General features: G+C 39.6%; 2 protein-coding genes and 1 long non-coding RNA gene across 8 annotated transcripts; 1 reads left to right on the top strand and 2 right to left on the bottom strand.

Annotated features, from left to right (window-relative positions):
- The first annotated feature begins 7,266 nt into the window (after window positions 1–7,266).
- On the top strand, window positions 7,267–8,944 carry LOC133732989 (uncharacterized). The gene is made up of 2 exons (XM_062160585.1): window positions 7,267–7,668; window positions 7,982–8,944. Exons 1-2 carry the CDS (start codon window positions 7,345–7,347, stop codon window positions 8,900–8,902), a joined length of 1,245 nt encoding a protein of 414 aa, XP_062016569.1. The 5' UTR covers window positions 7,267–7,344; the 3' UTR covers window positions 8,903–8,944.
- A 276-nt stretch (window positions 8,945–9,220) lies between these two features.
- On the bottom strand, window positions 9,221–10,558 carry LOC133730291 (uncharacterized). The gene has a single exon (XM_062157913.1). It carries the CDS (start codon window positions 10,556–10,558, stop codon window positions 9,221–9,223), a length of 1,338 nt encoding a protein of 445 aa, XP_062013897.1.
- A 1,439-nt stretch (window positions 10,559–11,997) lies between these two features.
- LOC133732065 (uncharacterized) lies at window positions 11,998–15,534 on the bottom strand. 6 transcript variants are annotated; one of them, XR_009856920.1, is made up of 11 exons: window positions 15,142–15,534; window positions 14,829–15,008; window positions 14,671–14,714; window positions 14,267–14,437; window positions 13,920–14,126; window positions 13,709–13,757; window positions 13,508–13,604; window positions 12,838–12,904; window positions 12,663–12,732; window positions 12,457–12,555; window positions 11,998–12,345 (listed from the first exon to the last, which is right to left on the bottom strand). It is a non-coding gene; the product is annotated as an uncharacterized LOC133732065 (long non-coding RNA). The 6 variants fall into 6 exon arrangements; XR_009856918.1 differs by having other exon boundaries at window positions 13,920–14,123; XR_009856919.1 differs by having other exon boundaries at window positions 13,508–13,592; window positions 13,920–14,123.
- Between the last annotated feature and the right edge of the window lie 445 nt (window positions 15,535–15,979).

The following is a 15,979-nucleotide window of genomic DNA, read 5'->3' as shown; positions in this document are numbered from 1 at the left end:
TTTTGGGTCCACTGGTTCTACTGGTGCTGGTGGATCCATCGACATCAATTTTGGGCCAGCTGGTGGATCCATTGACATCAATTTTGGGTCCACTAGTTCTACTGATGATGGTAGATCCATTGATCTCAACTTTGGTTCCACCTATTCTACTGGTAATGAAGGATTTCTTGATTTAAATTTTGTTTCATATTCTTCCTCACACTTCAACACTAATACCAGTACAACTCTTTTGGCACAACAGGAGGACAAACATCCCTGCAACAACGAGGAGGAGATCACCAGGAGGTTCAAACTCTTCCTTTGTTCCCCGTGCATGGCGAGGACGTCTTTGGTAACCTGAAGGCTACTTCCGAGGAAGGTAGCGCTTTTGGTTACTATTCTGGTGGCTCAGGCGGTTACCACAGTGGCTCAAACGTTTCTCTTGAGCTCAGCCTCAACCCATCCGGAGCTGCTGACTAGGCTTAGCATAGCATAGTCCTTGTTTTCCTTTTTTTTTTTGTAATATAAAATCAATAAGATGGTGTGCATGTTTTCTTTTCTTTTTGTTTAACCATCAACAACACCAAGGATCGAACCTTGGTCACCCAATACTATTTTCAAAACCATAAACAACTCTACTGCACACATCTTTCATAATTGGCATCCCCCTATGAGGAGCTTAGAGTATTAACTCTATTGCCCCAGCACTAATTAAAGTGGTAAAAGACTCATCCTAAAATTAATAAGATTGAATGTATGTTGATACTTTTCCAAAATCACAACAAACACTCGAAATAATTTCGAACACAACAAGATAGTATTGCACACACAAACAAAGTTGTAAAAGACTTCGCTGTTAAATAACGAAAGATGCATCATGCAACATACCACATAGAACAACACTTTACAAAAAGAATTCACACGCAAAAGTCTACTATAGACATCAAGCACAGCCTGTCACAACACACCAAGAGATTAGGTCCTCTAGTATCACACTTCGCCTTAGTAAGAAAAGTCTTAAGGCTGATAAGGCATCTCTATTCCCTACACCTTGCTAAAGTTAGCATCCATTCGTCTCCTAAACCCATGGTCTTGAGAACTCTATCTCATAACCTCTCACACTCCTATCATCTTTGAGTTGTGAGATCAATTCTCTTTCCAACTACTTCTAAATCCTCAACATTTTTCACCATTTCAACCTAAGAATAGAATTCATCACATCAACCACTAGTGGAACAGACAGCTCAACCTCGGATGCCTACACCTCATCCACAACTGTCTCCATAGAAAGATCCTGTTCCTACATCAGACTAGACCTCTACCTAAGGGTCTACCTCAATCCTTAGTTATGCTTCCCAATTTGTCCATTACTTCGGAAGCATAGCAAAAATTGTTTAAAACTTGTATAACACTCAAACATAGCATCAGTCAATACAAGTACCTAATAACCAATATACTAACACACCAAGGGTATTTCATAACTCCTAATACGACCAAATGTCCTAGATGACTTCTAACACTCTCACATACCAATGACTTGATCAATACTGAAGAGCACACGATGGGGATCCGCTGCAGACGGGCCATCACTCGGAAAGTATTGACAAATCATTAAGTATGCACCTCACGCTCTGATACCAATCTGTCACACCCCGAATTCTGAATTTAAGTAATTCATATTCGAAGCATGAACCTCAAATACCCTGTTTATAATCTCAGAATTTCTTTCTCAAAATCAACTGCACATTACACCTTTGATATTACATAAACCAAATCCTCAAGCTACTTATTACAGCACACTCTCACCAAATCAAATAGTAAAACTCAAATGAGTATAATTCTCCTCACAAAACAATTGCTGTAAATCTAATACTAATACTCTAAACCGCACGATCACTGCCCTGATTCTCCTGACCTGTAAGACTACCCGCTACACAATTTGAATAGTGTACCGGGAGTTGCAACAACACAAAACCCGGTGAGCTTTTGACAGCCCGTATGAGCAAACAAGAAAGAACTGTTGATTTATTCAATTATATTTATTATAACTCAAGTAAACAATCGACGCACTCACAATGTAATTCCAAAAATCAAAGAAACATATATAAGCATATTTATTCTCGATACTTCTTTTAAAACTCAGCATTTGACTGATCACCACCAACGAATATTGCAACATTAATATGTGAAATAACATTAAAGCAAAGCATGCTTGATTCTCTTTCCACTAACACCTTCACATATTAACAACATATCACAAATAGATATTTGATCAAAATAATATAAGTACACTTTTCTTTTTAGTGAATTTTCGGATTAACTGGTAACAATTCATAAATACAAGTGCTAGGGTCCAACGTACTATACCCAAAGCACAAGTAAGCCAGGTTGACTGGTAACAAATCATAAATCCACGTACTAGGGTCCAACGTACTATACCCAAAGTACGGGAAAGCCGCAGCATACTAGGGTCCAACGTACTATACCCAAGTATGTATACTCAAAGTAAGCAACCTTCCTAAGAGTATAATAGTGCACTATCTGTAGGGACTAGGGCCCAAGGCTAACTTCCACATAACACCAAAACACATTTACCAGTAATTCACTTAAGCACGGGGTAGTAGATAACACCCGGCTTCACAATTGTACTTCTCAGACATAATCAAAATCACAAAATACAATCTTTATGATTTATAGATCGTATATATGTATATGTACACCCACATAAAGAGACATATTATTTCAAGACAAATCTTTATTTCTTAAAATAATTTCCACATATTCACAATTGGGCATATAAAATAGCTTTCACACCACATGATCAACATTTCATTATTCAACAATTAAATGCGAGATTAATAGCTTGAATAATATCCAATTCATTCTCAATTATTTCATCACACCAATCACACGTCAACCAATATATATATTCCACGTAAATATATATATATATATATATATGTAATCATCCGCTCAGGGATGACCACTAATACCAACTATAGTTCAAGCATAAAAACCGTGAAATTCATTTGTATAATAAAATCATTTTACTTACCTATGGACCGTAGTTGATCAAGTCCATATGATTTAAAACAAATATTTATTCCACAAATATTTTCACACAATTGCGACAAAAATAAAGTAATTAAATTTATTCAGTTCGTAATATGAACCACGTGAGATTTACTCACCTCTAATCCAGCTGCGTCTTCTTAACAGCTAAAACAACAATTTTCCCGAATTGTCCGCCAAATCAATCCGTCGATAACCTAATCCAATAATGATCTTAACTTAGCCAACAACTCATAAATGTAATTAAACGACGATCCAACGCTCAGATTCAAATTAAACGATGATCCAACGGTCGGATCTGAATTTAATGATGATCCAACGGTCGGATCCTCACGGATCGCCTTTAGGATCATCCTCCAAAATTATCACGAAGATCCAACGGTCAGATCTTCCTGAATCGCCTTTACTTACATCTCCACAAAATTATACGAAAATCCGACGGTCGGATTCTCACGAATCGCCTTCCGAATTACTATTTCTCAATTATACGAAGATCCAACGGTCGGATCTTCGCCCGTGACCTCACAAAGTCACCGGGACAGTCATACGATCAACATATTAAAATTTGAAGTAAAACCGATGGTCTGATCTTCGCAGATCGTAAACCGAAGATAAAACGTAAAAACCGTAAATAGTAACGTAAAAATGTAAATCCACTATTTATCAACTTTTTCTAACATGACCAAGTTATATATCAAAACGCTCGTATGGATGCATAGATCATCGCCTAGATAATGAAAACTCGAAATATGGTCTGATACGCCGCCACAAGCGGTGGTCAGTGGGCGGTCAACGCGGCGGTCAACGCCGGTCAACCACCTCCGATGGCAAAGTGACCAACTACAAACTGGTTCAAAATGAAAGGGTGATCGACTTCCATACCTGGAGCTAAGTCTGGTTTGGCCTAGATCGTCCTAGATCAAGCTTTGAAGTTCGATTAATCCGGAGCGTCTGATCTGATTCCAGATTGAATCAGAGCCGTCGAAAAAGTCAAACCTTGATCAAGCGCTCTACACCCAAAATCGTCATGCAAGGCTTATATGGGGATGATCAGGAGGAAGAGGAGATCACGAAAATGGGGAGGATCGGCCCGTGCAACGCCGGCACGGCCAAGATCCGGTCGGGTCGAATGCTAGGCTCTGGGGGGCTTCGATCCACGTCTGGGGGCAGCGTTGATGCAAGGTGATGGCACCAGGCGACTGGACGGCTCACGGCGAAGCCAGGGATGGCCGGGTCGTGGCCGGAGGACGCCGGAGGAGGGAGATGGGTCCGGGTCGGGTCAGTCGGGTCGGCTGCGTAGGGAGGAGAGAGAACGGAGAGTTTCAGGGACCAAAATGCAATTTTGAGAAACTTTCGTCCTTCCGAAATAAATCAGATTTTCCACCTATTTATAGAAAAATCCCAATTTTTAAATATTCATAACTTATTCATACGAACTCCGAATATTGCGTTCCACATATGCACGCGATCGTATCGATGAGCTCTACAACTTTCATGAAGGAAGTTTTCCCAAATTCCGTACGTATAAAAAGTCAACTTTCTCGGCCCCCCTAAAAAACGTTCGTTTTCGAAAATAAAATCGTTCGAACTAATTCCACAACTTCTCCAAGCTTCGTACTCGCTCCTACTACCGTGAAATCATTTCTAAAAATCCATGGAATTTAATTTGGATTTTCGGGGTATTACAACACTAGTTCCCTGGTCACCGCCCGACCAGCACCTAGCGATTTTTAGAACCTTGTAAGTACCACCTTTAGAACTTAATCACTCAAATGAGAACCTTCTTTACTCTAACGAGAATCTTATTTACCTTAATGAGAACTTTAGTCTAGTTACTTACTCTACTCTAACGAGGACCTTATTTATCTTAGAGAAAAATGCACCAACAGTCCCTCAACTCTTGTGCACCGGTCAGTTTGATACCCAGACTCGCAAAGCTATCAATGTGATACCTGAAGTCTTATATTGCTACCAACGACATACTTCCGTCAAAAATCGGTGACGCCTCCGTTAAAAAACTGACGTGGCAAACACATGTAGAAAAATAAAGAGAGAAATGACTTATCTGCCCTTGAAATTATTTATTTATTTAGATAAATTTTTTTTCTCTCTCTCTCTTTTTTTTTTTTTGAAATGACTATCACGGTATCACCCACTCCTATTCTATCACTTATCGTTTCCTACCTCATTCTCGGAGTCTTTTCATTCTTCAAGGTTCAAGGTAGAGAAAGTGAGTTTATACGAAAGGACGAGGGAATTGGTTTGATTCAGTTCGTAATCATTGTTGTTTATTGGATAATTGACAACTTTGTGGACTTCAACCCCAGATTCAACAATTGAAACCAAACTTGATGTCGAGCACTGCAGCAAGAAAACGCACAGGTAATCATGGAATTGGGATGGCCTTCACCCTCTTCGACAATTGTTGAATCTGCAATTAAGCTTTAGTCAATGTGATTTGTACCTTCGTTGAAGAAAATGTTAACGTGATTCTAAGGTAAGGATCCCAGGAATTGATGTTATCAACTGTCTGATTAAGTACGACTTGCCCAGATTTCCAATCAAGCAAGCTTGATATATACTGGATAACAGAAATGAAATCGATCTGAATGTCTTTGCTGGTCTCTAAATCTGATCTGAAGTTTGCGGCTTCCTTTGGTTTCAAGTGAAATCGGAGATGGGTTTGATTGAATATAGGTGAATCGATCGGGAGCAAGAAGCTTACCCAGAATACCAAGACTTCTCAGTTCTTCCTTTCTTTTGACTTCCCAGAATACCAAGCTTACCCAATCGACTCAACCAACTGACCTGTAAACTAGGTACCAGCGAACTGAGTCCTGGCCATGGAAGCCGAGTCCTCGACCTCCTAGCCCGAGTTAGCCGAAAAGGCTTAGAACCCAGTAATAGCCTTGAGATCTTAGTTCTGGGAGTGGTCTCCAAAGTAGGTAGAGCCCTGGTCGTAGATTTGGATCAGCAACGAGTCCTGGGTCTCCGTTTGGCTATCGCCATAGCGTACCATGGGGTTGCCGAGAAAGTGAATCGGAGTCCTCCGGCAAGCTGGGCACAGATGACGGCGTTTTGTTGAAATGAAGGGCCGATTTCGGTTCTACTTTCGGGTCTCCAAGAAGACTTCAGCCCATTTATTCCTTTTTTATCCTCTATTGATATTTCTATCAATAAAAAATAAAAACAACAAATAAAAAATTTGATTAGTTCTGCCATTTGGGTAAAAAGACATGTTTGTCTTTTTTTTTTCCTTTCACGTGCTTGCCACGGCACCTTTTTAACAGAACCGTCACTGAAATTTGACGGAGGTATGTCGTTGATGGCAATATAAGACTCTAGTTATCACATTGATAGCTTTGTGAGTCTGGGTATCAAACTGGCCGGTGCAAAAGAATTGAGGAACTGTTGGTGCATTTTTCTCTTTATCTTAATAAGGACTACTTTTTAGTTACCATATGAGTCCTCAAAATGGTAATATGGGTTGTCAAAGTAGTAGATATTATATAAAATAGGACATGTATGAGAAATGTTAACGTACCATAGTTTTACCCAGTATAAGGATTTGGATCAAGTCTAACCATTGTCAATTGGTTTTGGTTGTGTGAAGCCCGAATTACTTCACTCTGTTGCTTAATCACTCAAATGAGAACATTATTGTTTACTCTAACAAGAATCTTATTTACCTTAATGAGGACTTTAGTCTAGTTACTTACTCCACTCTAAGGGCAAGTTCACCGGGCATCCTATTGCCCGGGCACCACGTCAAAAGCAGGAAAAAACTTGACCCAGCTCACTATTCACCTTTCCACCGGGCTTGGGGCAAAACAACAGTGGGAGGCCCAGGTCACGAACTCGGGTAGGAGGGTGACCGAGCCCGTGACCCAGGATGCTAGCGTGGCCCAAAAAACTGACGCTCGGGGAGACGCGCCGCGGGGGGAAAGTGAAGCGCCGTTTTTTTGTCGTCTTCTGGCGTGCTGCGGCGACGTGGCGTGTAGCCGTTGGGCTACTTTGCAGATTTGAATGCAATGGTCCACAGATCTGGACCGTTGCTTATGAAACTGAAATGCATCTGACGGCTGACATTCCAAAATCGATTTGCAGGGGTTAAAAAAAAAAAAAAAAATACCGTTAGATTTCAACGGTAACAAAAAAAAATATAACTACAATTTCCTATAAATACCTCACCTCCTATTTTACTTCTCACACCAAAAAAATCATCTTTCTTCCTCAAAATTTTTTGTTCCTTCTCCTCATAGCTTTCATACTCTACAATTTTTTGATTCCAATATGAGTGTACGAGGCAATACGATTGTCCAACCCGTAGGAAATCCAAGTATTGACGGGACACGTTGGCAGACTATTGAAGACATTCAATTGTGCAAGTCTTGGAAGGCTGTTAGCCAAGATCCGGCAATCGGTACGGATCGAAGAAAAGATGATCTATGGATAGAGGTACGCCAACACTATGCCGAACATTGGGATGGATATGTCCGAACATTGCAAGCTTTTCAAGGGAGGTGGAAAACCTTGAAAGTCGAACTTTATGCTTGGCATTGTGCGTTAAGGCAAGCGAAATTGTGGTACAAGAGTGGTGCGAATATGATTGATGAGGTATGAATTTGTAGTGTAACACGAATATTAATTTTATGATTCTTTTAGTGTATATTAAAATTTAATTAGTTGATACATCTTACTTTAAATTATTAGTTGAAATATTTTGTTGATAATTATACTTTAAATTATTAGTTGATATATTAAAATTTAGTTGATAATTATACTTCAAATTAGTACTTCATAATCATACTTTAGACTTCATTTTATTTAAATTATACATTATAGTCACCTTATATTTAAATAGTTGATACATTGTACCTCGTTTATATTTGTACTAATAGATTGATACTTTTTTTTTTAAATTAAATAGGTACGTCAAGCACAAGATTTGTGGAGAGCTGCGATGACCAAATCGAAAGGAAAACCAAAAAAAGGTGATTTCATTAGTTTAGAATGTTACGAGATTGTTAAGGGGTTTCAACAATTTGATGACATTCCAAACCATTCCTCTTCGGCTGGAGGAACCTCCAGGGGAGGAACTGAACCGATGCACACACAACAATCCGTTCCTGATTCTCATGTCCAGTTGGACATAGATGCAGATGAGGTAAACGCCGATGCAACTCCCAATCCTTCGGTGAGGCCTCAAGGAAAGAAGGCTGCCAAAGAAGCTCTTCGGAAAGGAAAGAAAGCATCTAATGATTCCAGTCCTCTGACAGCCGCTGTGGAGACTATAGCAACCAACCAAACATCAATGCTGTCTGCCAAGGAGAAACGTGATGAGGAATATGCTCGACATCTCCGTGACCAACAACAACGAGATTATATACGCTTGCAATTGGATATTCAAGATCAACAATTCAAAAATCAAGAGAGGGAAGAGCGTATTATGGAGATGGACACAAGTAAGATGACGCCAACCAAAAAGAATTACTGGCAAAGAAAACAAAAAAAAATTGCGGAGAAAGAAGCTGAAGATGCAACCCGTGGATCTGGCTTCCCACAACCACCATTCACCGGTGGATATTATCCACAACCTCCTTTCCCCGGTGGCTATCCACAACCTCCTTTCCCCGGTGGCTATCCACAACCTCCTTTCCCCGGTGCATATCCACAACCTCCTTTCCCCGGTGGGTATTATCCACAATCTCCTTTCCCCGGTGGCTTCCCACAACCACCATTCACCGGTGGTGTCCCTTCCCCACCTTTCTCTTCGGGTGAATCCACCAACCCCAACCATATGGATGACCCCACAAACACAAATTGGATTCCTAATGAAGATGAGGATTAGGAAAATTAGGGAGTTATATATTTTAAATAATTGTATTGTTATGATTTCAATGCTTGGTTTTTCACTTATGTAATATTAGATTGATGAAATGAAAATTTATTTGTCCATTGCCAATACAAATGAAAAGCTAAATGAAACCACACAAACATAATTAAAAACATAAAAACTAAAGTAGAAACCACACAAACATAATTAAAAACATAAAAACTAAAGTAGAAACCACACAAACATAATTAAAAACATAAAAACTAAAGTAGAAACCACACAAACATAATTAAAAACATAAAAACTAATAGAAAACACACACAAATAGCAGATCTAGATACTCCTATTGCCTTGAAATTCCCAAAAGTGTTGAATGATGTCTTCCTGAAGGTTGGAGTGACTGTGCTCAGATCTAATTTGTTGGTAGCGGTCCATGAATCCGTTCATATGATGAGCATCTCTACCAACAGGATCAAAGTCTCTACCGGTTGGTCCCTCCCATACCTCAGCAATCCTGGGCCTCATATTGTTATCCTCCTCATCATCGGACTCCAACTCATCATCGCTGTCTTCAGGTCGTTCATTTTCGACAATCATGTTGTGTAATATAATACACGTCAACATAATGTATCGAAGGTCCTCTTTATGCCACCCACGAGCAGCTCCTCTAACAATGCCAAACCGTGACTGTAATATACCAAAACATCTCTCTACATCTTTCCTATACCCCTCTTGAGCCTTTGCAAACTCGATTTCCTTGGGGCGTGTAGGATTTCGAACAGTTTTCAAGAAAGTCGCCCATCGAGGATAAATACCGTCGGCGAGATAGTACCCTAGATTGTGAGCTCTGTTGTTAACTTGGAATTGGATCAGAGGTGCTCTACCGGCGGTAAGCTCATCAAACAACGGAGACTTTGCCAAGACGTTCAGGTCGTTGCATGCCCCGGGCATTCCAAAGAATGCGTGCCAAATCCAGGTGTCGTAAGATGCGACTGCTTCCAGGATGATAGTGGGGATCTGTTTCCTACCACTATATTGTCCAGCCCAACCTGTCGGACAATTCTTCCATTGCCAATGCATACAGTCGATGCTCCCAATCATTCCTGGAAAACCTCTCTTCTCAGCTTTGGCAAGAAGTCGTCTGAGGTCGGCTGCAGTAGGAGCGCGGAGGTATTCTGCTGAGTAAAGATCAACAATTCCTCGTGTAAAGTGCTGAAGGGCTGCGACGGAGGTGGATTTCGCCATCCGACAATACTCAGCACATTGATCTGCCCCTGCACCGTAAGCAAGCATTCGCAAGGCAGCTGTCATCTTCTGCTCCGGAAGCAGTCCGACTTTGCCGGTAGCATCTGACCTTTGAACAAAGTAACGATCATACTGGCAAAGGTCAGTAGATATACGCATGAAGAGATTGAGACTCATCCTGTAACGTGTTCGGAAATCCGGATCTTTGAACACTGGCCGGTCGACAAAGTAGTCGGCCAACATACCTTTGCCCCTTTCTTCTCTAAATCGTTCCTCATTTGGTGCACGACCCGGATGAGAACCGCGCCCTCGGTGTTGGTTTCCAGATTCTTCTGCGACTGCAGCCATGACAATGGCGTTGGTGGCCATCATCTCTTCATCATCTTCATCCTGAGACCGTCGAATTTGATCCCACAAATTGTTCATTGCAACGAGGGAAATTTAGGAAATATGTAATGCTAGAGATATGAAAAGAGTGAAGGTTTGTTAAGCTCGGATGGTGTGTGTATGTAGTGAAAACATCATGTCTATTTATTGAAATTTTTCACACATAAAAGTGTCGGTGGGTTATCACTCACTCATTTCAAAAAATTTGTCGTTGGTGTGCATGTGATGAAAGTGTCGGTGGATTTTTAAATATTTTCACACTTTTCAAAAACTTGTCGGTGGTGTCGGTGGACAAAATTGTCGGTGGAGTTAAAAAAAATTTCACACTTTTCAAAAACCCCAACGGTGGTGTACATGATAAAAGTGTCGGTGGAGTTTTAAATATTTTCACACTTTTCTATAAACTTGTCGGTGGTGTCGGTGGACAAAATTGTCGGTGGAGTTAAAAAAAATTTCACACTTCTCAAAAACCCCAACGGTGGTGTACATGATAAAAGTGTCGGTGGAGTTTTAAATATTTTCACACTTTTCTAAAAACTTGTCGGTGGTGTCGGTGGACAAAATTGTCGGTGGAGTTAAAAAAAATTTCACACTTTTCAAAAACTTTGTCGGTGGTGTACATGATAAAAGTGTCGGTGGAGTTTTAAATATTTTCACACTTTTCAAAAACTTATTCGGTGGTGTATATGGGATAAAAGTGTCGGTGGAGTTAAAAAAAAAAAAAAAAAAAAAGAGTGTCGGTGGACATATAATTTGTCTACCAATAAAAATTTCTTTGATTGCATTTTCAAATTGTTTATCAATACTATTTATTTACATCATACATTTCTCATTTTCCAAAAAAAAATTAATAAAATATTCGATGAACAGTAACTGACTGGTGACCCTGACCCAACGGGTGGAAGCAAAGATCCAGTGGCAGTGAATAGTTTCCTGCCCTGGTGACCTGGTGACCGTGACCTGGTGACCCAACGGGTGAACTTGCTCTAACGAGGACATTATTTATCTTAATAAGGACTATTTTTTAGTTATCACACTAGTACAAAAATTGAATCAGACGACGGCTAAAAACTGTCGTCTGATACGGAGCTGACTGTCGTATATCTCGCTGCCGTCTGATGAAACATGATTTGGAGAACTGTCGTCTGAAGAACTCGGCATCCATGTTGACAGCATGTCGACAAGCTGTCGATAGCTTGTCGACATCATTAACTGTCGTGTGAACGTCACTCAGACGACGTGCAACTTAAGAACCCGTTGTGTGAAGGTGATTCAGAAGTCTTTTTTTTGTTAAAACTGTTGTGTGAAGGTGATTCAGAAGTCATTTTTTTGTTAAAACTGTTGTGTGACTGTTATTCACACAACTAAAACATTGATTGCATCTGTGATCTGTATTACTCTCACACAACAGTTTTTATTGTATGGCTGTTGTGAACATTGTGTACGTACAGCAGAAGATGAAATCAAAAATCACCAAATGAACAGTAATTACCAATATATATCTAATATTGTTATAATCCACATAATTGTACTGAAATGTATTAGACAATATTGCCAAAAAGGAGCACTATACTACTCCAACACCAAAATATGGAGCACATCTATACTAGCTACTCCACTAGCAAAATAAGTGAAGAAATGCACTTTAGATTGTCACTTTGGAGCACAAAAATACATTTCTAGCCTATTTCACTTCACAGCTTCTAGGGCTTGAGCAACTGCATACTTTACAGCTTGAGGATGTTTTTCAACACATAACTCGCAAGCTCATTACGCACTTCATCAATTTCCACTTGACCATAAACATGATTGGCTCTCCTAGCCCACTGTAATAGTTTGAAAATAACAATGAAAGAAATGCCATCTGATAAACTAAAACAAAACTATCTTGAAAAACTAACAGCAAACATCCAAATTAAGAAGTTTCATGCAATTACCTTATCTGCAAATGACAAGTTTGTATCATGGATGATATCCCTCATATATCTCATCACAAAATAGCCGCACTGTTTGTCGTTTGGCTGTTATGGAATACCCTAAAAAATAGACAGCGCGCACCATCAATCAAAACCATACATATACTACTATAATTATTGACTAATTCATTATTCAAAAGGAAATAACTATGTCGAACACTACTTACTGCCATGTTCTTCCATTGAACAGAGCTCCGTCCTTTCTTGTTGCGTTCCCCTTTAAACATTGATATAGCACTGTATAAAAGCATACCAACATAAGAACCAACAATATATAAGCTCTCTGCTGACCAACAATAGAAAGGACTAACAATATATAAACAATCATTAAGCAATACTTACGTGTCAACAATATCTTTCCATTCTTTGCACTTGTTGTCATTTACTTTGCTCTTTGTGCCATGAGAATCTGTAATATCAACACAGAAAAACCAAAGTTAGCTTAATAAGCTAATATCCAGTATGCAAGATAGATAAGAAATTGCACATATAGTCAACAGAACATGCAAGTAGACAACAATAAGGCATTAAACCTCAACCAATAGTAATAGATAGCTAGTCCTCTATCTAAGGTAATACAAAACTGATGCTATATAAAACATGAAGCAGCAATAAACCAAATTTCTTCCAAGTATAAAAGAAATTTATACTATTCTGGTCCTAAGCATATATATACGCAAACACAAACACCTATATTATATAGCAACATAAACTAAACTAGCTTACAGGAAAGAAAATATAAACTAAACTAAAAGAGAGATGCCGCTTCACATCTTCCACTGTGAATGATGATCCTTCCAGTCATCCAGTTATCAGTCAGGCCAAAAACCCCCAACAGTTAGTACCATCCAACCCATTTTCATACAAACCCAGAATGGCCTAGACTGTCAGTACATGAGATAGTGTACGGTGTAAAGAGCACACGGCTCTCAAGGAATAACAAAAGGAAGCAACATATATAACGACATAGTAATAGAGTGAATCTCCTATATGATCAGGTGAATGAGAATACCTTCATCCAACCTCTTCACCAGTTCTAGGTAGGTTTCTCCTAAAGTAGTAATTTGCTGCTCACTAGTCTTTTCTGCATCAGGATACTTTGACAGAATCTTCATAAATCAGGCAATCAGGAAGAGAAGAAATAGAATTATGCATTGTGCACGTGTGGTCATGAATATATGTGACAACCATAAATAATTGAAGACCCACGTACCTGCTTCAGCTGAAAGGATATCATGTTATTTAATTTGTCCCAATCATGCCTGTAAGATGTACATAACAAGAAAGTTAACAACCAAGCAAAAACAAATATTTCTTTTCCATACATCTTAGCTGGAGCAACAAATTAAAGACACATGCATGCACCTAGAATAATGCATCAGTATGACAAACAAAAAGGAGGGAAACTTCACGGAACAACATACCATTCTGCAAAAATGCTTGAGCATTAAAATTAAGCCAATCTCCATGGAAAAGCTCTTTCCAAGGCAAGAATGGTCTGAATTCATACAACATGTAATTCCAATAACAGGGTGTATGGAGCTGAAATCCTAAGGGTGGTCCTGTATTTCCGTACATGGTTAACGTTTCCCCTTTCTGCATGATTTATGAGTGATTGCCTCATACGTCTGCTGTGCACATTCAAAACATGAAGCATTGTAATTTTCATTAGTTAGACTACACATGTTGTTCTCATGAAATCTTTCTCAACTACAATTTTCTGAGGGCAAACAAACAAAATATAGCAAAAGCTGCAAAACAATAAACACACCTTAGCAGGGGAACTGTCAATGAAGCCAAACACAAAAATTAAGGTCCAATTGGCAGAGTCTAGCAAGTCATGGTGGATTCGGGAGGCACCAACCTGTTATCCTTCCACTGCAAGGAGAGGGAGGTACTCGCTGCTCTATGAAACCAACAACGAACGTCAAGGCTAACAAACCTGAAATAAGAGTACTTTCACAGTTCAAAACCACCTAGTCACAAAATCTAATCCAGTCTATTCAAGCATTGCAATCCCAAAACTAAACCCCAATTCCTCAATTATTCCAATAGTTTACAATCCACCAATATCATTAACAAACACAATACAGACATTACAATTTCCATGCTATATATGAATTTAACCTTAGGATCATGATCAACGATCACCAGACCCCGAAATCAACAAATTACCTCTAGTACCATTAGCCATTTCTCTCTTGCTTTCCCGAAAGTCTCTGTAACAAAAATTAAGAATCACATGCACAATTCAGATCCAATTAGCAAACAAAGTGCTTGAAATTCAACTCAAATTCAAAAGAATTAGATTGGGGAAGAGCTAGGGCACTGACCTTTGGCATTGGGTTGGAGAAGATGTTCATGGGGAAGAACAAGTCAAAACTACCAGAATTTAAACTCGAGGAGAGGTCGAACGAAGGGCCTGAACTCGTCGGATCCGCGGCTCGGGAGGCTTATGATGATTGAGGAAACCCAGAAACCCATCCACAAATTTGGGTCCTCATCATAAAACACTAGGCGCAGTTAACCCCATGATAATTACAAGAAAAAGATCAGAACTTGAGAGAACTCAACGGAAAACAGGACGTAATAATCAAAACTCATTTACAGAATCGGAGAGAATCAACAGAAAGAAAGTTTTAATACCTGAAATCGCATTCAATGTGGGAAAAAAATGGAGGCGCGCGAACAATTCGGTCTTGCATATGTGTATTCACTTCACCAACACGCTCGGCCGGCTTTGTCAGCTCCGAGTTCTGAGTTTTCGCTCCTGGTTCTGAGTCTTACCAGATTTCTCCAACAGCTTCGCTCCAAGGGAATCGAGTCGAGCTGAATAAAATCGATCTCAGTTCAACGTCTCAATCCCGTTCGCGGTCTACCATCACACTATTGGTTTGGGAGAGTGACATTTTGGCCAGAGAGTGAGCTAGCTAGGGTTTTGGTTTTGGGTCATCTATTGAGAGAGAGGCGAGTCGAGAAAGGGCTTTGGCCTGTTTCGATCGGGTCTGTCGAGAGAGAGAGAGAAGGTTTCGGTATTTGTGTCAGTCTACTTACTTTAGTTCTTTTTTGTCCTTTTTTTTTTTTGCTTAAGTGTAGGGTTTCAACCGGGTTCAATGAGAGCCTATCAATTTAGACAAGGACTCACACAACAGATTTGTCTAAGAATGTGGTATGAATGCACCCGTCTAAATTTGAGATTAGTCTCCTATTAATTTGGCTTCTCTTTTTGGGGAGCTGGAGGAAACATCATGGTGGGAAATCTCCCTCCTTTCTGTCAATCGTATAAATCATACCACAGTTTTATTGTTTCTTGTTGTATGATTAGCATCTGTTGGGCAAAATTTTTGACTTTAAGATGGGATTTGGCACCACTAACATGGTGGGAAAGTTGCCGCTCAATTTTTTTAAGATCATACAACAGTTCTGTCCTGAAAGGTCGTCTGAATTTGATTCATAATTTCATATCAGACGATAGGTTTTACAA

Source organism: Rosa rugosa, chromosome 2 (genome assembly GCF_958449725.1).
Source record: "Rosa rugosa chromosome 2, drRosRugo1.1, whole genome shotgun sequence".
Lineage (NCBI taxonomy): Eukaryota > Viridiplantae > Streptophyta > Magnoliopsida > Rosales > Rosaceae > Rosa > Rosa rugosa.
The sequence above is the reverse complement of the archived record's forward strand: the minus strand, read 5'-3'. Positions and strand labels throughout refer to the sequence as shown.

Bases quoted from the DNA above. Each gene is read 5' to 3' on its own strand.
- LOC133730291 (XM_062157913.1), bottom strand. From the start codon at position 10,558: ATGAACAATTTGTGGGATCAAATTCGACGGTCTCAGGATGAAGATGAT.
- LOC133732989 (XM_062160585.1), top strand. From the start codon at position 7,345: ATGAGTGTACGAGGCAATACGATTGTCCAACCCGTAGGAAATCCAAGT. The intron at 7,669-7,981 runs GTATGAATTTGT...TAAATTAAATAG, and splicing joins GTGCGAATATGATTGATGAG to GTACGTCAAGCACAAGATTT.